The 25,618-nt window shown below is 40.9% G+C and overlaps 3 protein-coding genes across 3 annotated transcripts; 2 read left to right on the forward strand and 1 right to left on the reverse strand.

Annotated features, from left to right (window-relative positions):
• Nucleotides 1–1,264: 1,264 nt before the first annotated feature.
• On the forward strand, nucleotides 1,265–4,901 carry lamtor1 (late endosomal/lysosomal adaptor, MAPK and MTOR activator 1). Its single transcript, XM_080889244.1, has 5 exons — nucleotides 1,265–1,521; nucleotides 2,373–2,512; nucleotides 2,607–2,684; nucleotides 2,908–3,031; nucleotides 3,157–4,901. The coding sequence occupies exons 1-5, from the start codon at nucleotides 1,480–1,482 to the stop codon at nucleotides 3,247–3,249; spliced, it is 477 nt and encodes a 158-aa protein (XP_080745370.1). The 5' UTR covers nucleotides 1,265–1,479; the 3' UTR covers nucleotides 3,250–4,901.
• Nucleotides 3,977–17,572, reverse strand: lrrc51 (leucine rich repeat containing 51). The gene is made up of 7 exons (XM_080889243.1): nucleotides 17,529–17,572; nucleotides 17,306–17,380; nucleotides 7,995–17,085; nucleotides 7,649–7,741; nucleotides 6,669–6,874; nucleotides 6,438–6,586; nucleotides 3,977–5,876 (listed from the first exon to the last, which is right to left on the reverse strand). Exons 4-7 carry the CDS (start codon nucleotides 7,698–7,700, stop codon nucleotides 5,744–5,746), a joined length of 540 nt encoding a protein of 179 aa, XP_080745369.1. The 5' UTR covers nucleotides 7,701–7,741; nucleotides 7,995–17,085; nucleotides 17,306–17,380; nucleotides 17,529–17,572; the 3' UTR covers nucleotides 3,977–5,743.
• A 5,593-nt stretch (nucleotides 17,573–23,165) lies between these two features.
• Nucleotides 23,166–24,632, forward strand: LOC308400966 (uncharacterized protein). The gene is made up of 3 exons (XM_080889031.1): nucleotides 23,166–23,294; nucleotides 23,439–23,721; nucleotides 23,849–24,632. Exons 1-3 carry the CDS (start codon nucleotides 23,203–23,205, stop codon nucleotides 24,518–24,520), a joined length of 1,047 nt encoding a protein of 348 aa, XP_080745157.1. The 5' UTR covers nucleotides 23,166–23,202; the 3' UTR covers nucleotides 24,521–24,632.
• Nucleotides 24,633–25,618: the final 986 nt, after the last annotated feature.

Genomic DNA, 25,618 nt, shown 5'->3' on the forward strand with positions numbered 1-25,618 from the left:
AAGAGAGACCTGGTATTTTTCAGTACAATCCTTGTACCTGACCATTGTCAGAGGAATGTAAGCCACTTAATACTGACGTAGGAAACATTCAAACATAAAGTCACCTAGCTTAAGAGATGAACTAATGTTGTGTCTACACTTAACAGGCAATTTAGCAAAGAATCACAGAGATCTTATCACTGCCAGCTGGTTGCAAAAACAAATAATTTGTTCCCATTTATTAACTTAAATCTACAGACACAGTTTGATGGGCTTAAATTATTATTTTTGCAGCAATGACGGTGATTCCAAAAGAGATATTAGCTTAAAACTTGGTGTGCAGCAAGTCCTTAACAACTTTAAGGAAACTGCACAAGTTGAGGATAAAAGAAATTAAAGCAGAGAAACAGTATCTGAAAATCATAGTGAAACAAAAATCCAGCAAAGACCTGACACGGGGCCTGAGAGATACAGTAGATACATCTACTGTTCACTGAAGCCTCATCAGAAATGGTGTCAAAGGAAGGGTGTTTGTCAAGAAGCCGTACGTTCTTCACAAAGGGAGTCAGGAAGAAAAGTTTGAGGTATGCCAAATTACACATGAACTGGACTGAAAATGAGTGGAAACAGGTCTGATGGAGTGATGAACCTTTTGCGTCATAAGATTGTTCTGTGTAATGTGTATACAGCAGGTCAGGAAACAAGTACAACACAAACTGTTTATAAAATATGGTGGCGACTCTGTAAGGTTTTTGGCTGCATTTCAGCCAGTGTTAAACCTGAGATTTCTTTCTGATATACGCATTTCTAATCCTGCCAATCCGTTTCACTTTCAATTTTAAAAATCATATCATCTGCAGCTCTGCCACCTCCAGCTCTCTACTTAAAATCAGGTCTCATTACCATCTGGCACAAATCTCACAGGACGCTCGTCTTCACCCACTTCACCCCGGCTCCACTCTAACCCTAACCTCTTTTGTGCACTGTCCATTGATTTGGATGGTTAACCCCAGGTATTTAAACTCATCTACCTTCATTGCGTCTTCACCGTTACAAAAAACAGTACGTAAACAAAAAATACATAATGAAACCATCAAAAAGCAACATACTAAAAATGTCGTATATTAGTATTAATATATTATTCATTTCCTCGCGACCCTGAAAAGGATAAGCGGAAGCGAATGGATGGATTGATATTATCTATTTATTTATCATTCATTCAGTTCACGTTTAAAGCTTCCTCTTCACGTGACGAGGTCCGACGTCGCTTCTCAAAAACCGGAAGTGGTTCTTGTGTTGTTGCGTTAGAGCTACTGTCATGTGATAGCTCGCCCGAGAAGCTGCTGCTGCTTCTGACAGTAGCTCCTTACCTTTAGATGAGGTTATAATACAACCACGCTGGAGACAACTTTTATGTTTGCTAGAGAAGAACAGCACGACTGGTTTCTGACGGAGAGAAGGGACGCCGGGGTTGTGTAGTGTCGGCCGTCGGACGTTGCCATGGGTTGCTGTTACAGCAGCGAGAACGAGAACACAACTCAGGTAGTTAGCTGTTAGCAGGCTAAACCCAATATGTGAAAGCTGGGCAATTTAAAAGTGGAGTACCTAATAGTATATTATCCCTTTGGGCATATTTCCCCGCAGACGGTACACGTGAGTAATGCGTGACGACGTTAACAAGTGGTCGTTTTCTAGGGGCTAGCAGCTTGCTACTGTAAGCTAGCCTTTGGCTAGGCCTTTTGTGAAGTACAAGCCAGTTAAGTTAGCCAAGATGATAAACAGTCTGACTTCAGAAAGCTTTAACAGATCCAGAGGCAAAGAGATGTGTTTTGATGGTTTAAAAAAAAAAAGTTATTTACTTATATAAATGGTTTTAAAGCGAGGTGAAAAGTAAAGAATAAGTTGCTAACGTGTTAGATAGGACAAACGGCAAGGTGAGGGACATTTGGGATTTTACTTTCATGTAGTCATATGACCCTAAAGATTCCCAGCTATTTTTAGTTTAGAGAAACAAGTCATTTCTTCCTCCATGCATCTTTCCAGTTTAAAGGAGCAATGGGGACAGAATGAAGATCTATCTTTCTCTGCCTGCCTGTGTTGTGCTCATATATTTGTTTTAGACTGAAGAAATTACTTTTGGAGTATTTGTAAGAGCACCACAAGTTGCAGAAGTGATACTTTGTGCGTTGTTGCATTACTATAATGTAATTATATTAACTAACACACACACACACACACACACACACACACACACACACACACACACAAAATAATGAAGTAAAATAAATAAAATAAAACAAAATAAATGATAACTTTAAAGTGGTCTCAACTGTCATAATTAGCTTTGATTTAGAAGGAAAAAGAAGTAAGTTAAATTTCTTGATTTGTTTAAGGAAGAGACAAAGCCGCTCATCTCCCCGAACCCTCCCAGCAAACCACTAAATGGCGTGACCGGCTGGAACCCTGGAACTAGCTCATCAGCGCTGTCAAATGAACAGGCCCTCCTTTCATCCATCCTGACAAAGACGGCACAGTAAGACCCTCCTTAATGCAAATGTAGCCATGCCACTGACAATAACGCAAGAGTGTCTGTGTAATAAACATACCGTTATCCCCCTGTACATCAGGAACATCATCGACGTCTCAGCAGCAGACGCCATCATGGTGGAGCCGCATGAGTACATGGACAGAGCTCGACAATACAGGTGTGCAAATAGACGGTTTATGGCTTGATGGGTTTTGTTTACTGGCTCATAATAATTTTGGATGGCTCTTCAGCATGTTGTTTGATTTCTACCAAACAGAGCAGCCTCGTTTACACTAAAACACAGGTGCAGGTTAAACACTAGCTCCTCAAAGCACAGTCTACTGGTTTAAGAGAACTTAAATAGCAGCACAGCTGATTTCTTTATGTTTTTCTCTCTTCAGTACAAAGATGACTGTATTGAGCACCAGTCTGCCTCAAAACAAAGCCCTCGCTCTCCCCTCCCTCACCAGCCAGCCCCACCAAGTACTTGCGAGTGACCTGGTGCCATACTCAGATGTTCAGCAGGTATCCATCCATATGTAACATACTCTGATTGAATGGGGCTGTGTGATTCCTGTGCAGAATCCCCAGTCATGTCATTTTAAAGACAGCTAAGCGGTTAGAATTTGACTTCTCTTTTTTCTTTGCAGGTGTCTAAGATAGCAGCCTATGCTTACAGTGCAATATCTCAAATCAAAGTGGATGCTAAAGAAGACTTGGTGGTCCAGTTTGCCATTCCCTGATTCTGCAACTCTGGCCTGCATATTGTTGCTCCAGTCCCACTTTCTTCGTGTCACTCCTGCATCCTCAACTTCCAGCCCCACCCGTCATTAAACATTTTGGTCCTCCTGCTTTCTGCTTTAAACTGCTTCAAAGACGAAGACAATGTAGGGTCTTACCCCATGGCTGTCCTCGAGTGTAATTAATTTAGTGACAAATGGAAGATGGGTTTGAGCTCGTATGTACATCAGCGAGGCCTCCAGCTGTGGAAATCAAACTTTTTGATGATCTCTTAAAAAAAAAAAAAAAGTTTTCCACGGGTGTTTTTAGTTTCTTTGTTTTCTGAGAATCAGAGCTAGCTTGTCACCTTGCTGATACCTATGTTGGACTCACCTGGGATAAAGCTGTTGGATTTTTGACACAAAGCTGTTGGCTGCTGGTTAATACAATGCATTTGATAAAGTCTCCACTGAAAAAAAGGGATCACTGTGGCGTGGAATATCGCAAATAATCACTGCACCACATGTTGAATATGTTATTTACCAGGGGAATAAAAAGCAAAACAAAACCCCCAAACATGATTTAATCTTAACTCTTCATATATGTTTAGCTCTGTTTTACATCCTTGATGTCACCAGAAATTCTTCAGTCTTTATCCCTGAGCAACAAAATGTTAATGTTAATATTAGCACCAGTAAAAAGGAATGACATGCTTTTTCTCCCAAAATTAAAATGTTATCGTTTAGTGGAGTATACTGGCAACCATAAACAACTCACACTAACCTAGTTAGAGTGAATTTCAATGACATTTGACAGTGACGGTGGAGTAATCTGTTATTCCAGTCGAGGCCAAACCTTAATAACCTTTCCTTGGCTGGTGGGTGAGGATGCAGCTTTTCTTGGGTCACAATTCTGGAGTTTACAGGTGGCGCTGTGTCCTCTGCGCTTATCTAGCATTAAATAAACGAGCAGGCCAGAAGTTCAAGTGTAATATTCAAAGATGAAAGTGCGTGGTTGGGTGTGTGCGAGTGTGTGTAGGGACAGATATTGTGTCTTCATGCCTTTGTACAGAATTTTCTGCTTGAATATAAAAACTAAACATGATGGATTGTATGAAGTCCCTCCTTTTTGTAGAGACTTCACTGGTCAGAATTGGCTAAGATCTTGTGGCGATAAGTTTTTATGAAACACAAGAACCCTTTTAAGGCCTGCATTTGTTAAGCTTTTAAACAAAGAGGTTTCCCCTGCAGATTGCAATATGATTGGATTCGTTCATAATCAGAAACTAACCGTTATAGCAGTGCAGCAGGGGGCAGGGTGTTAACAATCAGTCTATAGCAGCAAATAAAACGAATTGATCCCTTTTTGTGATTATTTATTTCTGTTTCTCGAGTATATATTTGCTCCTCGGAGGAGAGCACGACTGTATGCGTGGGCAGGGAGCACGGTGAAGCGCTCTAGACACAAAAGGGATAATCTGCTAGGCTTTGATTATTTAAACCACGCAACTGATCTGAGCTTTTTGCAATGGGTTCTTGGCATTTTTTCCCCCTTTATGTTTGTTACTCAAAAGTGTAATACTACCTGAAATATGTTTGTAATGTCTTAGGCTAGTACCAAAAAGTTTTAGTTTTGTTTTTTGTTTTGTTTAATTCATTAAAGACTTTTAACAAATCGCTCCTGTCCTGACCCCAGTGTGCTCTTATGTGAGATGTAATTATTCAGTGATGCTACAGAGATGGTCAACAGCACTTTCTTTAATTTAACTTTGTTGCAAACAGTATTAAAATATTTCCAAAACCCACATTAATGATCAGATATCTGGATGTGAATGACAACATTTTGTGATCTATGGATAAAGAACACAGTAATGTACTACAACACTACTAATTCTGAAGAACGGTTATTATCAGTGGCCTCATCAATCAGCCACGCTTGAGTTAACTGATTTAAAGAAAAGTCAGGTGTCTCTTTTTTTATGCTTTTTTTGTATACTGCCTTTAGTATATTTAATAAAGCCATGCAAAATTACTATTAAACTTAGTTCTGAGTTATAGGCCGTGCTAGTAAGCAGAAGTAGGCTGAATTTTGTCACTTTATGGCCTGTTTTGAGCTCATACCTGCTCAGTACAAGAGATTACTACACAAAATGCAACACATATAAGCTCTTTTTTTTTTTTTTTGAGAAAAAGGTGAGAGATTGTGACATACCCCTTGATATTAATGCTCAAAGGGTCATTGTTTCCCAGAGCCTCTCCCTCTTCTTTTTTATTTTTCTCTCTGTGACCCTCCTGCTTTCTCTGCAGCTCTCAGTCACCTTCTCATATACTCTTAGTATTTAAGGACTGGCTTGCCATCCATACAATGCCAGATCATACAGCTAGATTTTTAATAGTAATGTCCGCCTCTTTATTCAGTGTTTGGATTAATCCCTTTATGTGTGCTTCATGCTTAATAAAGTGTGCACTTGACAAATAGGTAAAGAGTATCAGTTTATGGATGGAGACGAGCCAGCAGTCACTGGTTAACCTTGCTGCTCCTGCAGCGGCTGTTGCTCTGGTGCCAGATCTTTGCCAAGACTCGCTCCTGTCGCGTTATGGCACTGAAGTCCATTGTCTTTAACCGAGGCAGGACGGTAATCACACGATTCCTACATACAGAAAGACGCCCAATAAATATCTCAGGCACATTTTGTAGACATTTATACAGAAATAACACTGAATACTAAAAAGGCCTCGTCTTTGCAAACGCATCCAAACTTTATCTTGTGTAACCAGCACTGCAAACATGCTCTAAATGAATGAAGAAGCTGCTGTCACTCATTAGAAATCGGTTTTAAACAGAGGCGCCTCTGTCTGCAGATGGACATGAGCCTGCAGTCACTGCACTGTATGTGTTTTTTTAACCGGTGTTGCTATGCAGACTAGGACAAGTAATATGAACCCTATCTGCATTTAAGCACCTGTTACAATGTTATGAACTTAGATGCTTGCCGTGCACTCATGTCACACTTACAGACATCTGCAGAATGAGAGCAATCCCTCATTCTACACCTCTGAGGTGTCTGAGCTTCTGATTGTCTGGACTTGGTTCTGTAAACAGCAAACTATCATCAGCTTCTATAAAATATCTCCCATTTAAAACACATTAAAGCTCCCTGGGACATGTGTGATGAGTGTTTAGTGTAAAATACAGTTGAGAAAATCTCCACCTGTATGCCTTGTTGGTTTCTATGACATTTCCATGCAGAGTGATGGTGTGCAGATGTGGCAGCACTCCCAGCCTGTCCACCTCTGACAGAATAAAAATGCTGTTTCCATGAAGGTACAACACACGCAGTTCACGCAACTCACACAAGACCTGGAACACACATGTGTACACCAGCTTCAGATGTACTTCAGATGTAAAAGAAAGACAAGCAGCTGCTGATAACGACACTCACGTGGTCTATGTGTGTGATTTTGTTGAAGGAAAGATCCAACCAGGTTAGATGTGCCGGCTGAGCCAGGAAATGGCTAACAGTCTTCTGGAGGTCATGAAGCTCAGTGATGTTGTTGTTGTTGAGGCGGAGCGAACAGCTGAGATATTTCATCTCTGAATTTTTCTTTAGAGGCCGCAGACCGCTGTTGGGCTCCTCTATCCATGTGTCTGAAACCCCAAATAAAATAAAACATTATTTTATGAATATTAAGTGAATATTAAGTGCTACTAAAGTACGGGCCTGTGATTGTGTTTGACTTTGTGTGCTGCTGTATTAGTGTTGCCATCTTTTTCATTAATATAAAGGACTTGAGGCTTAACGAATCCCTCTGACGTAACATAAAATTCTCATAAAAATGGTCAGAAATTATTTTAAAAATCTTAATCGATACTCACAAATATATTTAACATTTCTCTTGGGGAGGGGGGGGGAGGGGTGCTTGTAGTGAGATAAGGACAGACTAGAAATCTAAAGAGCAACTGTTCCAAACTTCAGGCTGCCATTGTCCAGTCTGAAATGTGATAATCTTCTGAGGCCCACCCAAACCCACTGTTAGAGCTTTGATCGTCACACAAGTGGAAAAATAAGTAATTTCTTTGTGTTATTCAGTTGGATCTTCTGACAATTTACTTCTTTAACTTAAAATTCCGACAACAGCTTTCCCCCCCAACTAATGTAAGTTATGTATAAATTTTAAAGCGCCATGACCCTGTTTTATTACTTCAGTTTCTTTTCAAAACATCAATATTTCAGAGTGACTTTAAATTATACATTTTAAATGGATTTGAATTACCCCAAAAAGATTATCATTTGATTTGGACTATATAAGTGCATCCTAATAGGTTCATTAAGTCAGAGAGAACTAATAATTTATTTATTGTAAATGACCTCTTGCAGCCCTTAAGATCCTACATAAAGAGCGATATAGCAAAGAGTATTACCTGTTAAACTGCTGATGTTTTTAAAAGATAAATCCACTGGAGCTGCATACATAGTCACCCGCCAGCAGGGGGAGATGATGTTACGGTGAAGTACTGCGTTTAACAAGAACGTCTTTAAACACAGCACGATCATAAACACAAACAGCACGAACGAAAAGTTTGTGATATGAGTGAATAACACACACTCACTGCTGCAGATAATGAATGAAAGCCTCTGTAAAAGCACCATAAACGTGTCATGATCTGTCAAGTCATGCTAAGTATGCTAAGCAGCACATTTGAGCCATAAACGATATTTCTAACCATACTGATCAGTTTTAATCATTTATGTGGATATTTCACTTACCCAGAGTGTAAGGTATATTATACAGCTACTACACGTCACGGTGGCACAGCTTCCAGTAATGAGACAACAACCCGTTTCTATAGAAACGACCGAGTGCCATATGGAACTTGTAGTCCAAGCCAGTCTTGCCAAACGGCAGACATCTTGAAAAACACTTTCCTGTTGTGCAAAATACAATGAAATGGACTAAATCTGTTCTCCACTTTGGATCTGTTTTGTCTGAATGTGAATCTGTCCGTTTCAGCTTCCTTACAGGAAGTTAGCAATGCCAAAGTAATGCTGGAAATGTGGACTCTGCTTGGATGGAAATTTCAAAGGTGGATAAGGTCAGAGTATTTAATGAAAAAAAATTAAGTAATGTGATGAGTAAAATATTTTTTTTAAAAAGCCAAAGGTCAGAAAATTTTCTTAAAGCATAGTATTTACAAAGAAATGAACACTGTTCTGATCACGTATATGTGTTAATATGATACATTTTAATTTAACTGCATGAGATTAATGCAAAAGCTATTTAGTTGTATGTATGAACACAATGTCTTTGACATAAAGCTCATATCTTTGACAAATTGTAAAAGGTGTAATGCTAAAGAGTCAATATATAATTTTGATTAAAAAAACAAAAACAAAGCACCCCCCCTCCCTTATGAACATTAATTGTTGTTACCATCAAATACAATATTATGTCGAGTTGAAACACAGTCCAATATGCATTTTGAGGAGAAAATTACTTTCAGCGAAGAAAGGTTTAACCTTTTTTATGCATGAATTATGACATGAATTATCATCGAAGAGGTGGTGGCGCTCCTCGACAGAGAGGTGGGCACAGACAAAGAGAAAGAGGTGGTGGTGCTCTTCAACAGAGGGGTGGTCTTCAGAGAAATGTAGGCAGAAGACAACGCACCATCATCTCTAATGAAGTCCGGGCCATCATTGTTGACCATGTGGTTAACAGAGGCTTTACCATGGCTGAGGCTGCCAGGTTGGTACAGCCTAATTTACAAAGGTCAACTGTCAGCTCTATCATCAGAACTTTTCGCCAAGAAAACCGGTATGTCTGCTATAGCAACTTCACTTCAGATATAGTACTCTATTGTATAGATGAACAACATGTAATTGTCAGTTTACAGTAATGTAATTTGTAATACTTCAATATTGACAGTATATGATTGTCCTCAGAATTAACAGGAGACAACCTGGTGGTGGTCGCCCATGTGTTTTGACTGACCAGCAGGAGTTGGCTGTGGTGGAAATGGTCAGGGCAAGGAATGACATACGGCTGTCTGAAATCAAACAGGCTATTGAGAACAGCAATGACACCTTTGCCAATGTGCCACCAATTAGCCTTCCAACGATTGCCCGGCTTTTGAAGAAGCACCAGGTTTCCATGAAACAAATTTACTTGGTTCCTTTTGAGAGGAACAATGTCCGGGTGAAACAACTTCGTTCAGAATATATTCAGGTACAACACTAAACTGGCATGCAATTACTGTAACAGCACTGACAACTATTAGTTGTAAAAAAAAAACCCGAACTAAATTATCATTTTAGAGGGTGATGGAGCTGGACGCTGCTGTGAATCATCACAAGTATATTTTTGTTGATGAGGCCGGTTTCAATCTGGCAAAAACTAGACGCAGAGGACGTAACCTTATTGGACAAAGGGCTACCATCCAAGTCCCTGGACAACGTGGGGGAAACATCTCAATGTGTGCAGCTATATCTGAAGATGGTGTGGTTGTGGCTGTAGACCAGTTCTAGGGTCATACAACACTGAACACCTGATAGTTTTTTTTGTTTTTTTTTACATGAACTGGAGCAGGCCTGTCAGGGAGAAGACATCGTCTATGTTGTTGTGTGGGACAATGTCAGCTTCCACCATGCACAGCTGGTTCAGGAATGGTTTCAAACACATCCTTGCTTCATGACCTTCCATGATCTTCCACCATATTCCCCTTTCCTCAACCCAATTGAGGAATTCTTCTCTACATGGAGGTGGAAGGTGTATGATCGCCATCCCCATGAGCATGTCTCCCTTCTTCAAGCCATGTGTGAAGCTTGTGGTGATATAACTGCTGGGCAATGTCAAGCCTGGATTCATCATGCCAGGGGACTTTTCCCACGGTGCCTGAACAACGAAGACATCCACTGTGATGTTGATGAAAATTTATGGCCCAATGTTAATGTTAATTTTGCTTATGTAAATGACTTTTGTGTGTGTGTGTGTGTGTATATAATTTTTTTAATGTCTGAACATAAGTGTAATATTTGCTGTGTAAAGTTTTACAGTTCAGTTACACTCATTCATCACCAAGGACAATTTGAAATGCTTACCTTGTATTATTTGCTCCTGAATGAAATGATTGGTAAAAGTACTAAGTTGAAAAAAAGCTCTTACTGTTTTGTTTGGGTGATTAAAGCAAATGTTCTCAAAATATATCCCAATGATCATGTGTTCTGAAACAATGATTAAGTTGAAAATATGTGCAAATACAATGAAATCATGACATCAGATTTGAAAGAATGACTAGTTGTGTTACAAATGTGATCAAATGTGAGTTTTGTACTGAGAGATTTGAAAATGCACACTTTAGTTATGAAAATAATACCAAACCAATTAAAAAAAAAACTGTAAATGTGCCACAAAACCAACCAATCACAGACTTGGGTGCAAAAATTCTGATTGGCTGTTTTGGTCTCCAATCAGCTCGGTAGCTACTGCATGCTGGAAATGTTATTCTATTTTAAAATATGTAATTTTTTAAGACCATTGTTGGTTTTAATCTAATTTAAACCAAACCACTCCACTGGATTTAGCTACACTTTGTGAATATTTGATGTGGTACAGATGGAGAAGGCTGTGAGTCATTCCAACAGCCAGAAGCAACTTCTCCAGAACAGCAAAGAGGAGGTGGATGTACTCAAATGTTCTCTACAGGTCAAAGAGTGGGAAATGCAGGCTATTATCATGGAAAAACTGGTACTTCAGCTCAGGTTGGGCAATGCCCAAACCAATGAGAGGATGCTTGCAAACAGGGTGGCCAGCTTGGAGGCACAGGTTGGTATTGCTGTTTGAAGCACTGAGCAGAAATATGAGCACAGATATAAGCACGTACACTTCTTTTTCATTCTAATATGTTTTCTATCATTATATCTTTACTTTTAGTTGGGTTCTGCTGACCATACCTTTAAAGTGCACAATGAGACTCTGTTCACTGGAGGCAATGCATCAGGCTCATCCTTCTTTGACATCCTAAACACAAACTCGGGTGTTTCCAAGAGAGCACAAGAGAAGAGAGCCATCAACTCTGACAGCCTGGACCAGAGCTCAATGGAAGGCACCCTGAACTGTAAAAGGTGGGGACAGAAATGATGGCCTCCCAGAACTTTTTTTTTGTACCAGTGGGGGTTGGGGGAGTGGGTGGGTATGGGCGGGATTAAAATCATGGCTAGCCTGAAGGAGGGCGGGGCACAAAGATTAATTTATTTTTATTTATGACAATATAGAAAGAAAAAATACAGAACATTGTATTAATCTCTGAAGCTTGTAGGCCAATTCAAAGTATAAAGGTACCAGCAGGATTATTGCGTAACAGGAGAATCAAATGTAAGCACAAAGGTAGCCCAAGCACTGCCCCCCCCAATAAATAAATAGCTACATAAACAAACACTTTATTTTTGTGAAGAGGTCATTTCAGTTTGGAACAAAATATAGTAATGCACCAGATAAAGTTGCCTTGTAAGTTACAAATGTGTTACAAATGGAAAAGAGTATAGGATGACAAATGTATATGCTTGTTGGGGCAGTGTTTCTGACACCCCTTACTTTGCTGAGTTCCTAGGCTGAAACACACATTTTTCAAACTTGTCTTTATTTCAGTGTCAGTGACTCATGTAAAGTTTCATGACTGACTCCCGTGTGCTTGTGATGTTATTGCAGTGACAAAAAAGACCACAAACAGCTGCTAAACTACCTTAAACTACCTTTGTGGTAGTTGCAGTAGCTATCAGTCACCAGGACCATGACGAGCACATCACAGAGGACACCTTAGAAAAAATTAAAGAATAACTCGTGAAGGAAAACTCAAGTGCCCAGTGATTATTATTATTTTTTATTATTTAGCTGTTTTGTCTCTTTCTCTCTGCATTTACAAATCACTGCCTACACTTACTGTAGACCCTTCCAATAATTAACAAATAACTCTTCTTAATTGTAGGCAAATGTTATAAAACTGGATTACAGGATTATTTTATTTATATTTAATTTCTTCACACACCTTTCAGAAACCTTGAGCTATTTGTAAGTTTTCCTTTTCATCTTTCAGGACCTGTGCTGAAGATGAGATGGAAGTGGATTCAGCCCTAAATAATTCAGCTTCATCTTTTAAACTTTGCAGAACTAAACAGGTCATGAACTTTACTGGGCACTAGTTTAGCTCAGTGAGTGAGCAGGCACCAGGTGCCGCATGGCTGCAAGGTAGCGGCCTGGGTTTGAGTCCGATCCATGGCCCTTGCATGTTGCATGTCTTCTCCCTTAAAAAACAAAACAAAACAAAAAAAACCCTCTCCTGTCTGTCTATACTGTCTCTATCAAATACAAGCTAAAAAATCCTCCCCCAAAAAACCTTCACTCAAGACTACTGTGGATGAAATTCACACTCTTGCTGCATGTTCCCAATAACATACTGAAGTGGGCATATTTAAAAAAAAACTGTACTTGGATTTAAAGTTTTTTCATAATCACTCTTTATATTAATTTTGTCATGTCACTGATAAAGAGTTCAATTTTTTTCTTTTAAACTGTTTTTAATTTCTGTAATACATTTATCTGTACACTGAAAAAAACAGTGTAATAAGTAAAGGTGGTCTTTTATGTTCTCCCATCTTATACTTTTTATTTGTCCATTGCACTTGAAGTGGAATGAAATGCTTTTTTCAGGTGTGCCAGGTTAGTTGGTTTCACCCCTGTATTGAGTTCTGTGTTTGGCACGGGCGACGTGTAGACGCGCTGTGTTGTGGAGAATGCTTACGCCCTTGCTCAGCATTCCTCTTCTCTGATTCTAAAGTGCCCTTTAGAGTTCTTACAGTGTTTCACAGTACCTGTCAGCATTTATTGTGGCCCCAACAGTCAGAAAGTCAACCAACAATACCTCCTTTTGGTCCCAAAGCACAGTTGCGCACTGCACGCCCTTGTGTGCACTATGTGTAGCCATACTCCGTGACACTACGCATCCACACGTCGCCTGTCAAATTGTCACTCTCCTGCAAAACTTTGGCTGGAACTTCACTGAATGCTTAAACCCTAACTGTGATTCTTACAGCACAATTTCTAAAACTATTAATACTTATAGCAAAACCACTCACCTAGTTTGCAAAGCTAAAAGCACAAACACTGCTTTGCACTCAGTTTTTTCCATTTTGTAACACACACTTTGCAAACCTGTAGCTACAATCCACTGCACAGCACTCTTTTTGCAGAACTCACAACTCACTGCTTTACACTCAATTCCCAAATGATCAACGCACTCCTAGCAAAACTATACACATTTACGGCCATTATTTACACTATTTTGCCAACTGTCTGGCACACTGTCACATGTGAAAACTTTTTTAGATAATTAGTTCACTTTGCAATCAGCCTAAGCCCTATAATACAGGCAAGCTCTGTCTGTGGAGTACAATGGAGGGAGCAGGAAGAGTGAGAAGTAGAGGAGACCGAGGAGGACGTGGAGGTGAAGAAGTAGGATGAAGAGGACGACAAGGACGAGCATTTCTGTATTAGGTCGTGTACTTGCCAGGTTAGTTGGTTTCATAGAATCCGAATGAAACAATTGAGAATCTGTGGCAAGATCTGAAAACTGCTGTTCACAAACGCTGTCCATCTAATCTGACTGAGCTGGAGCTGTTTTGTAAAGAAGAATGGGCAAGGATTTCAGTCTCTAGATGTGCAAAGCTGGTAGAGACATACCCTAAAAGACTGGCAGCTGTAATTGCAGCAAAAGGTGGTTCTACAAAGTATTGACTCAGGGGGCTGAATAAGTATGCACACCCCACTTTGCAGTTATTTACTTGTAAAAAATGTTTTGAATCATGTATGATTTTCGTTCCTCTTCTCACGTGTACACCAATTTATATTGGTCTTTCACGTGGACTACTGTAATTCATTATTATCAGGATGTCCAAAAAACTCACTGAAAAGCCTTCAGCTAATCCAAAATGCTGCAGCAAGAGTCCTGACAGGGACTAGAAAGAGAGAGCATATTTCTCCTGTTTTGGCTTCCCTTCATTGGCTTCCTGTTAAATCCAGAATTGAATTCAAAATCCTGCTCCTCACATACAAGGTCTTAAATATTCAGGCCCCATCTTATCTTAATGACCTTGTAGTACCATATCACCCTATTAGAGCACTTCGCTCTCACACTGCAGGCCTACTTGTTGTTCCTAGAGTATTTACAGTTTTTTCTGAATGCTTAAACCCTAACTGTGATTCTTACAGCACAATTTCTAAAACTATTGATACTTATAGCAAAACCACTCACTGAGTTTGCAAAACTAAAAGCACAAACACTGCTTTGCACTTAGTTTGCCATTTTGTAACACACACTTTGCAAACCTGTAGCTACAATCCACTGCACAGCACTCTTTTTGCAGAACTGTAAACACAACTCACTGCTTTACACTCAATTTCCAAATGATCAATGCACTCCTAGCAAAACTATACACATTTATGGCCATTATTTACACTATTTTGCCAACTGTCTGGCACACTGTCACATGTGAAAACTTTTTTAGATAATTAGTTCACTTTGCAATCGGCCTAAGTACTATAATACAGGTAAGCTGTGTGTGCGGAGTACAATGGAGGGAGCAGGAAGAGTGAGAAGTAGAAGAGGCCGAGCAAGAGGACATAGAGGTGAAGTAGTAGGATGAAGAGGACGACAAGGACAAGGAGGAACAAGAGGAGGACGAGGAGGGGGGAGAGGAAGGGTAAGAAGAGTAAGAAATAGAATTGCTGATGACATCAGAGCTACAATAGTGGACCATGTAATCAACCGTGGAATGACCCTGAGGGAAGCTGGCCAACGGGTCCAGCCTAACTCGAGCCGCTACACTGTAGCAAGCATCATAAGGACATTTAGAAATGACAATCGGTTAGTACAGTCACTTTGCACTAAGATTTGTAGCACTGCCATATGCCAATGAGAAACACAACAATACCACAGATGTAAAAATACTGAAATTGTTACTTTACAGAATTGCTAGACGACCAGATGCTGGGGCAGAGGAAGCATGTTCACTGCAGACCAAGAAACCCATATAGTCATTATGGTGATTGCAAATAATTCCATTAGACTATGCGAAATTCAGCAGCACATAGAGGGAGTGCAGAATTATTAGGCAAGTTGTATTTTTGAGGGATAATTTTATTATTGAACAACAACCATGTTCTCAATGAACCCAAAAAACTCATTAATATCAAATCTGAATGTTTTTGGAAGTAGTTTTTAGTTTGTTTCTAGTTTTAGCTATTTTAGGGGGATATCTGTGTGTGCAGGTGAGTATTACTGTGCATAATTATTAGGCAACTTAACAAAAAATGTCATTAGTTTTTCTTCTTTTATACCCTTTCTTGCCAGCCACGCTGTGGAGTACTTGGACGCGTGTGATGGAGCATTGTCCTGCATGAAAATCATGTTTTTCTTGAAGGATGCAGACTTCTTCCTGTACCACTGCTTGAAGAAGGTGTCTTCCAGAAACTGGCAGTAGGACTGGGAGTTGAGCTTGACTCCATCCTCAACCCGAAAAGGCCCCACAAGCTCATCTTTGATGATACCAGCCCAAACCAGTACTCCACCTCCACCTTGCTGGCGTCTGAGTCGGACTGGAGCTCTCTGCCCTTTACCAATCCAGCCACGGGCCCATCCATCTGGCCCATCAAGACTCACTCTCATTTTATCAGTCCATAAAACCTTAGAAAAATCAGTCTTGAGACATTTCTTGGCCCAGTCTTGACGTTTCAGCTTGTGTGTCTTGTTCAGTGGTGGTCGTCTTTCAGCCTTTCTTACCTTGGCCATGTCTCTGAGTATTGCACACCTTGTGCTTTTGGGCTCTCCAGTGATGTTGCAGCTCTGAAATATGGCCAAACTGGTGGCAAGTGGCATCTTGGCAGCTGCACGCTTGACTTTTCTCAGTTCATGGGCAGTTATTTTGCGCCTTGGTTTTTCCACACGCTTCTTGCGACCCTGTTGACTATTTTGAATGAAATGCTTGATTGTTCGATGATCATGCTTCAGAAGCTTTGCAATGTTGAGACTGCTGCATCCCTCTGCAAGATATCTCACTATTTTTGACTTTTCTGAGCCTGTCAAGTCCTTCTTTTGACCCATTTTGCCAAAGGAAAGGAAGTTGCCTAATAATTATGCACACCCGATATAGGGTGTTGATGTCATTAGACCACACCCCTTCTCATTACAGAGATGCACATCACCTAATATGCTTAATTGGTAGTAGGCTTTCGATCCTATACAGCTTGGAGTAAGACAACATGCATGAAGAGGATGATGTGGACAAAATACTCATTTGCCTAATAATTCTGCACTCCCTGTAATTGAGGATGACACCACCTTCCAAAACATACAAAATGTGAGCATTTCTGTATTAGGTCGTGTACATTAATACACGACAACAGAATCCGAATGAAACAAATCTACAGAGTACCTTTTGAAAGAAACAGTGAACGTGTAAAACAGCTGCGATATGACTATGTGCAGGTAAGCTATAGTATCATTGGTACTGAATCTGGAAGTGCATACTGTGGAGCTGTGTTTGTTTTGTCTTGTCTAGAGAGTGATGGAGCTAGAGGCAGATGCCATGGGTCATGAGCAGATTTTTGTGGATGAGGCTGGTTTCCACCTCACAAAGACAAGGAGACGTGGCAGGAACATTATTGGACACCGTGCCATAATCAATGTCCCAGGACAACGTGGTGGTTGTAGCTGCCCACTTGGAATTACCACTCGTGACGCAGAGAGCTTCGACTGATGCAACTTTATTCTCTCCTCTTTAAACCACCGACAATATGGCACCGTGAAAACTATAAAGATGCACAAACAAATACCATTAAACATTCAAGTAGAAAGTGTAGAAATGTTCACATTTTACTATAGAAAATTATTTTGATTAACCCAAATAGTGACATTGACATAAATCAATAGTTTTTAAACTATTTATGTTACAGCATTTAATAAAATGAATTAACAACAACCTTTCTGTGTCTTAAATACATAAACAATCGTTTGCAATCATTAACCAACCTCTTTCTGCTTCCAAGGGTGCTAATCATGCTGAATCAGCTAGCCAACCTCCTCCATGCACATCTCTTAGCCAGTCTTTCCACACCACAAACAAATGACATGCATACACAATAAAAAACGAATTCAACCACATTGAGTAAACTTTCAAAGTTATAGCATGTGACAGATAAATAAAACACATAGTTTTGCATGAGTACCCTCAAAAACAAACGCTTTTACTCACTCTGAAGCAACATGTTTGCGTCGCCTCACCGAGAACAGAACAGGAAGTCTGACACAATAAAAGAGGAAGTGCTAGGGCACTCTTCAAAATAAAAGTGCAAAGTAAAGTGGCTTTGCCGGCATTTACAGTGGTAACATAACTATGTGTGCAGCTATAAGTCAAAATGAAGTTGTTCACCATCATGCAACCCTGGGCCCATATAACACTGCACACATTATTACATTCCTGGACACCTTACATGACATGCTCACCAATGTTCAGAGACCAGAGCAGACCAGATACGTCATCATATGGGACAATGTTAGTTTCCATAGGGCTGCTTCGGTCCGCAACTGGTTTACAGATCACCCACTCTTTACTGTACTCAACCTCCCCCCATACTCTCCATTCTTGAACCCAATTGAAGAGTTCTTCTCTGCCTGGCGCTGGAAGGTCTATGACCGTCACCCCCATCAACGCATAGCCCTTTTACAGGCAATGGAGGAGGCATGTGGGGATATTGACCAGGCATCATGTCAGGCCTGGATACGCCATTCCAGGAGATATTTTCCCCGGTGCCTTGGACTCGAGGACATTGCATGTGATGTTGACGAAATTTTGTGGCCGGACCCAGAGAGACAACACGATGTAGACTGATTTCTTTTTTTTCCTCAGTGAAATTACTGTTTTGTTTGGACTTGGGAATAAACACTTGTGTTTGTTTTGATGTGTGTAAATAAACACCAGTACTTGAAGTTTGGATCCCTCCATGTTTACAGACCTATGACAAAAGTATGAGCTCAAACTGACATAGCCTACCTTGTGCACAGAGAAAGCAAAAGCCAGATGTGTTTTTTATTCATACCATCAGTGTTTAGTTGGTGCATTGTGTGCTTATTAATATGATGGCTTGTGTTAACTGTTGGATACGAAAATACCAATTTTACAAAGGTGTGGAGAGTTAAGCAAGGGTTATTCGCTTTTACAAGAAAACTACAATGTTTTGCTGATTGGGTGAAGGGGGCCGAGGAAGAGGACGTGGAGGTGAAGAAGTAGGATGAAGAGGACAAGGTGTTGAAGTTAGAGGAAGAGGACAAGGAGGAGCAAGAGGAGAATGAGGAGAGGGAAGAGGAAGGGTAAGAAGAGTAAGAAATAGAATTACTGATGACATCAGAGTTACAATAGTGGACCATGTAATCAACCATGGAATGACCCTGAGCAAGCATCATAAGGACATTTTGAAATGAGAATCGGTTAGTACAGTCACTTTGCACTAAGATTTGTAGCACTGCCATATGCTAATGAGAAACACAACAATACCATACATGTAAAAATACTGAAATTGTTACTTTACAGAATTGCTAGACGACCAGATGCTGGGGGCAGAGGAAGCATGTTCACTGCAGACCAAGAAACCCATATAGTCAATATGGTGATTGCAAATAATTCCATTAGACTATGCGAAATTCAGCAGCGCATAATTGAGAATGACACAACCTCCAAAACATACAAAATGTGAGCATTTCTGTATTAGATTAGATTAGATTAGATTAGATAGAACTTTATTAATCCCTCGGGTGGGTTCCTCTGGGAAATTCGATTTCCAAAAAAGCACAGCACCGACAGAAGTTACAGAGTTACAGAATATTATATATATATATATATATATATATATATATATATATATATACATATATATATATATATATATATATATATATATATATATATATATATATATATATATATATATATATATGTATATATATATATATATATATATATATACATACACACACACACACACACACACACACACACACACATATATAAATACAGAGACAATATAAATAAAATATACGAAGGGGATAAATAGAATAAATAGGAATAAAAAATAAAAATACAAGTGAATTGCACATTTCAAGTAGGTCGTACTTGCCAGGTTAGTTGGTTTCATAGAATCCGAATGAAACAATTGAGAATCTGTGGCAAGATCTGAAAACTGCTGTTCACAAACGCTGTCCATCTAATCTGACTGAGCTGGAGCTGTTTTGCAAAGAAGAATGGGCAAGGATTTCAGTCTCTAGATGTGCAAAGCTGGTAGAGACATACCCTAAAAGACTGGCAGCTGTAATTGCAGCAAAAGGTGGTTCTACAAAGTATTGACTCAGGGGGCTGAATAAGTATGCACACCCCACTTTGCAGTTATTTACTTGTAAAAAATGTTTTGAATCATGTATGATTTTCGTTCCTCTTCTCACGTGTACACCAATTTATATTGGTCTTTCACGTGGACTACTGTAATTCATTATTATCAGGATGTCCAAAAAACTCACTGAAAAGCCTTCAGCTAATCCAAAATGCTGCAGCAAGAGTCCTGACAGGGACTAGAAAGAGAGAGCATATTTCTCCTGTTTTGGCTTCCCTTCATTGGCTTCCTGTTAAATCCAGAATTGAATTCAAAATCCTGCTCCTCACATACAAGGTCTTAAATAATCAGGCCCCATCTTATCTTACAGTTTTTCTCGATTGCCTAAACACTATAACCAGGCCTCTAAACTAAAATTTCAAAACCGTAACGCTATTGTTCAAAAAGCTCACCCATTTCCCTGAACTATAAACACTATTCCCTGCTTTGACACATCACTCAAATTTGGTGAACTGTTACTGTAAAACTCTACACACAAATCCCTACATTTTACAGTGCTTACACCATGTAGTCATTTAGAAAGCACTAGCATGCAATAATGTTAACTTAAGTCAGCATAGCTTGAGCTCAATTAGCACACAATTAACCAGGTGGAAACACTAGGAGTCAAAATTTAGCACACACCAATCAGAACCTGCGATGGATAGATAAAAGGGCCAAAGTCAGCTCATTCAGGTTTGAAACAATGGATCCAAAGAGATGCAAAGGAAGAGGACGTGGTGGAGAAAGAGGACGTGGTGAAGGAGGAGGACGTGGTGGAGGAAGAGGACATGGTGAAAGAGGAGGACGTGGTGGAGGAAGAGGACGTGGTGGAGGAAGAGGACGTGGTGGAGGAAGAGGACGTGGTGAAAGAGGAGGACGTGGTGAAAGAGGAGGACGTGGTGGAAGAGGAGGAGGAGGTGGTGAAGGAGGTGGAGGTGGAGAACGACGGCGACAAGGAAGGGGAAGAGCAAGGGCAAGAAGACAGTCAGTCTCGGATGAAATTCGAGCCACTTTAGTTGACCATGTCCTTGTCCATGGGATGACTATGAGGGAGGCTGGGCAACGAGTACAACCAAATTTGAGTCGCTTCACTGTTGCCTCCATCATCAGAACCTTCAGGGAGGAAAACAGGTAGGTGTACTTGCAGTAAGACTGCTCTGTACAGTAACGTTTAAGTTACTGAACTTATGTGTCTTGAGTTTCAGTATGTTTCCATTATTTGCCTGTAAAATGAATGTGTGACAGTTACAGTAATGAGTGCTTCTATTTTTGTAGGACACAGAGACGACCACCTGGTGGAGGCAGGTTAAGGCTTTTGTCGGAGGAGCAAGAGAGGGAACTTGTAAACATGGTAATTGCAAATAATGTAATCCGCCTGCAAGAGATTCAAAGGAGAGTGATTGAGGATGATCATCTTTTTCGAGGCATAAATGCCATCAGCCTCTCCACAATTGACCGCATCCTCCGAAAGAATCAATTCTGGATGAAACAGGCATACCGAGTCCCTTTTGAACGAAACTCTGACAGAGTGAAAAACCAACGTGTGGAATATGTTCAGGTATGAGTTTTGATACTGTATAAAGTATTGTGTACCATCACAGCATGGCAGTTTATGCTGCCATTTCAGCACTCTTGAACTGTGGTTCAGGGTACCGATTGACTCTACTGTGTTATGTGTTTTGCAGAGAATCTTTGAGACTGAAGGACGGCCTGTTCCCCATGAAATAATCTTTGTGGATGAGGCAGGTTTTAACCTGACCAAAAGAAGGAAAAGGGGGAGGAACATAATTGGCCATCGGGCTATTGTAAATGTCCCTGGTCAGCGTGGGGGGAATGTCACTATGTGCGCAGCCATCAGCCAACGAGGGGTACTCCACCGCCATGCCGTACTAGGACCCTATAACACTATGCTTCTCCTTGCTTTTCTTGATGGTTTAAGACAACATATGTTCCAGCTGGACTACAGGGAACCAGCACAGCCAGAGCAGCCTCACTACGTTGTTGTGTGGGATAACGTCAGCTTCCATCGCGCTGCTCTGGTTCGTGACTGGTTTACCAATAACCCAAGGTTTTCTAATATCTTTCTGCCTGCATACTCTCCCTTTATAAACCCGATAGAGGAGTTATTTTCGGCATGGCGGTGGAAAGTGTATGACCGAGAACCTTATGTCCGTGTTCACCTCCTTCAGGCCATGGAAGAGGCCTACCTAGACATATCAGTAGATGCATGCCAGGGGTGGATCAGGCATGCAAGGGGATTTTACCCCCGCTGCCTGGCTGGGGCCAATATAGCCTGTGATGTGGATGAGATTCTCTGGCCTGACCCAGACCAAAGACAAGATGCTGAGGTGGGATAATGTTTCTGGTGTGTGTTGTACTGTATAGTACATGAATGACAATGTGCCACTGTACATACATTGGTTGCGTCTTTTGTGTTTATCATGTGACAAGGGTTTTGAAGGGGAGAACCATAAGCAACCTAATTGTTTTGGAACTATTGTTTTGAATTAATTGTACCAGTGTGCAAAACTGTTGTAGTGTGTGTGTTTTTGAGGGCTTGTGTTTGATGTCTGAGGGCAACGTTTGGTTTTTCAGCAGGAGTGAATAGTTTTGGGTGTAGAGCTTCATTTTGACCTGGAAATAGGATGTTTGGGAAATTGAGTGAGAGGTTATGGATTTGTGTTTACTGTTGTGAGGATATGAGGCGTAGTTTCAAGAAATGTGTTTTAGCAATCGAGAAAAACTGTAACACAAGCCATCATATTACAGTTTTTCTCGATTGCTTAAACACTATAACCAGGCCTCTAAACTAAAATTTCAAAACCGTAACGCTATTGGTCAAAAAGCACACCCATTTCCCTGAACTATAAACACTATTCCCTGCTTTGACACATCACTCAAATTTGGTGAACTGTTACTGCAAAACTCTACACACAAATCCCTACATTTTACAGTGCTTACACCATGTAGTCATTTAGAAAGCACTAGCATGCAATAATGTTAACTTAAGTCAGCATAGCTTGAGCTCAATTAGCACACAATTAACCAGGTGGAAACACTAGGAGTCAAAATTTAGCACACACCAATCAGAACCTGCGATGGATAGATAAAAGGGCCAAAGTCAGCTCATTCAGGTTTGAAACAATGGATCCAAAGAGATGCAAAGGAAGAGGACGTGGTGGAGAAAGAGGACGTGGTGAAGGAGGAGGACGTGGTGGAGGAAGAGGACATGGTGAAAGAGGAGGACGTGGTGAAGGAGGAGGACATGGTGGAGGAAGAGGACATGGTGAAAGAGGAGGACGTGGTGGAAGAGGAGGAGGAGGTGGTCTAGGACAACAGGAAGGTGGTGGAGGAGGAGGGAGAGGTGGAGGAGGAGGAGGACGTGGTGAAGGAGGTGGAGGTGGAGAACGACGGCGACAAGGAAGGGGAAGAGCAAGGGCACAAAGACAGTCAGTCTCGGATGAAATTCAAGCCACTTTAGTTGACCATGTCCTTGTCCATGGGATGACTATGAGGGAGGCTGGGCAACGAGTACAACCAAATTTGAGTCGCTTCACTGTTGCCTCCATCATCAGAACCTTCAGGGAGGAAAACAGGTAGGTGTACTTGCAGTAAGACTGCTTTGTACAGTAACTTGTAAGTTACTGAACTTATGTGTCTTGAGTTTCAGTATGTTTCCATTATTTTCCTGTAAAATGAATGTGTGACAGTTACAGTAATGAGTGCTTCTATTTTTGTAGGACACAGAGACGACCACCTGGTGGAGGCAGGTTAAGGCTTTTGTCGGAGGAGCAAGAGAGGGAACTTGTAAACATGGTAATTGCAAATAATGTAATCCGCCTGCGAGAGATTCAAAGGAGAGTGATTGAGGATGATCATCTTTTTCGAGGCATAAATGCCATCAGCCTCTCCACAATTGACCGCATCCTCCGAAAGAATCAATTCCGGATGAAACAGGCATACCGAGTCCCTTTCGAACGAAACTCTGACAGAGTGAAGAACCAACGTGTGGAATATGTTCAGGTATGAGTTTTGATACTGTATAAAGTATTGTGTACCATCACAGCATGGCAGTTTATGCTGCCATTTCAGCACTCTTGAACTGTGGTTCAGGGTACCGATTGACTCTACTGTGTTATGTGTTTTGCAGAGAATCTTTGAGATTGAAGGACGGCCTGTTCCCCATGAAATAATCTTTGTGGATGAGGCAGGTTTTAACCTGACCAAAAGAAGGAAAAGGGGGAGGAACATAATTGGCCATCGGGCTATTGTAAATGTCCCTGGTCAGCGTGGGGGGAATGTCACTATGTGCGCAGCCATCAGCCAACGAGGGGTACTCCACCACCATGCCGTACTAGGACCCTATAACACTATGCTTCTCCTTGCTTTTCTTGATGGTTTAAGACAACATATGTTCCAGCTGGACTACAGGGAACCAGCACAGCCAGAGCAGCCTCACTACGTTGTTGTGTGGGATAACGTCAGCTTCCATCGCGCTGCTCTGGTTCGTGACTGGTTTACCAATAACCCAAGGTTTTCTAATATCTTTCTGCCTGCATACTCTCCCTTTCTAAACCCGATAGAGGAGTTATTTTCGGCATGGCGGTGGAAAGTGTATGACCGAGAACCTTATGTCCGTGTTCACCTCCTTCAGGCCATGGAAGAGGCCTGCCTAGACATATCAGTAGATGCATGCCAGGGGTGGATCAGGCATGCAAGAGGATTTTACCCCCGCTGCCTGGCTGGGGCCAATATAGCCTGTGATGTGGATGAGATTCTCTGGCCTGACCCAGACCAAAGACAAGATGCTGAGGTGGGATAATGTTTCTGGTGTGTGTTGTACTGTATAGTACATGAATGACAATGTGCCACTGTACATACATTGGTTGCGTCTTTTGTGTTTATCATGTGACAAGGGTTTTGAAGGGGAGAACCATAAGCAACCTAATTGTTTTGGAACTATTGTTTTGAATTAATTGTACCAGTGTGCAAAACTGTTGTAGTGTGTGTGTTTTTGAGGGCTTGTGTTTGATGTCTGAGGGCAAAGTTTGGTTTTTCAGCAAGAGTGAATAGTTTTGGGTGTGGAGCTTCATTTTGACCTGGAAATAGGATGTTTGGGGAATTGAGTGAGAGGTTATGGATTTGTGTTTACTGTTGTGAGGATATGAGGCGTAGTTTCAAGAAATGTGTTTTAGCAATCGAGAAAAACTGTAATAAGCACACAATGCACCAACTACACACTGATGGTATGAATAAAAAACACATCTGGCTTTTGCTTTCTCTGTGCACAAGGTAGGCTATGTCCGTTTGAGCTAATACTTTTGTCATAGGTCTGTAAACATGGAGGGATCCAAACTTCAAGTACTGGTGTTTATTTACACACATCAAAACAAACACAAGTGTTTATTTCCAAGTATAGGATTATTTGCAATTGCCATATTGACTATATGGGTTTCTTGGTCTGCAGTGAACATGCTTCCTCTGCCCCCAGCATCTGGTCGTCTAGCAATTCTGTAAAGTAACAATTTCAGTATTTTTACATCTATTGTATTGTTGTGTTTCTCATTGGCATATGGCAGTGCTACAAATCTTAGTGCAAAGTGACTGTACTAACCGATTCTCATTTCTAAATGTCCTTATGATGCTTGCTACAGTGTAGCGGCTCGAGTTAGGCTGGACCCGTTGGCCAGCTTCCCTCAGGGTCATTCCACAGTTGATTACATGGTCCACTATTGTAGCTCTGATGTCATCAGCAATTCTATTTCTTACTCTTCTTACCCTTCCTCTCCCCCCTCCTCGTCCTCCTCTTGTTCCTCCTTGTCCTTGTCGTCCTCTTCGTCCTACTTCTTCACCTCTACGTCCTCTTCCTCGGTCTCCTCTACTTCTCACTCTTCCTGCTCCCGCCATTGTACTCCGCACA

Source organism: Rhamphochromis sp. 'chilingali', assembly GCF_963969265.1.
Source record: "Rhamphochromis sp. 'chilingali' genome assembly, chromosome: 8".
Classification (NCBI taxonomy): domain Eukaryota; kingdom Metazoa; phylum Chordata; class Actinopteri; order Cichliformes; family Cichlidae; genus Rhamphochromis; species Rhamphochromis sp. 'chilingali'.

Bases quoted from the DNA above. Each gene is read 5' to 3' on its own strand.
- lamtor1 (XM_080889244.1), top strand. From the start codon at position 1,480: ATGGGTTGCTGTTACAGCAGCGAGAACGAGAACACAACTCAG. The intron at 2,513-2,606 runs GTAAGACCCTCC...CCTGTACATCAG, and splicing joins ATCCTGACAAAGACGGCACA to GAACATCATCGACGTCTCAG. The intron at 3,032-3,156 runs GTATCCATCCAT...TTTTCTTTGCAG, and splicing joins CATACTCAGATGTTCAGCAG to GTGTCTAAGATAGCAGCCTA.
- lrrc51 (XM_080889243.1), bottom strand. From the start codon at position 7,700: ATGTATGCAGCTCCAGTGGATTTATCTTTTAAAAACATCAGCAGTTTA. The intron at 6,587-6,668 runs GTGAGTGTCGTT...TGTGTGTTCCAG, and splicing joins AAATCACACACATAGACCAC to GTCTTGTGTGAGTTGCGTGA. The intron at 5,877-6,437 runs GTGGAGATTTTC...TTCTGTATGTAG, and splicing joins GAAACCAACAAGGCATACAG to GAATCGTGTGATTACCGTCC.
- LOC308400966 (XM_080889031.1), top strand. From the start codon at position 23,203: ATGACTATGAGGGAGGCTGGGCAACGAGTACAACCAAATTTGAGTCGC. The intron at 23,295-23,438 runs GTAGGTGTACTT...CTATTTTTGTAG, and splicing joins ACCTTCAGGGAGGAAAACAG to GACACAGAGACGACCACCTG. The intron at 23,722-23,848 runs GTATGAGTTTTG...TGTGTTTTGCAG, and splicing joins AACGTGTGGAATATGTTCAG to AGAATCTTTGAGATTGAAGG.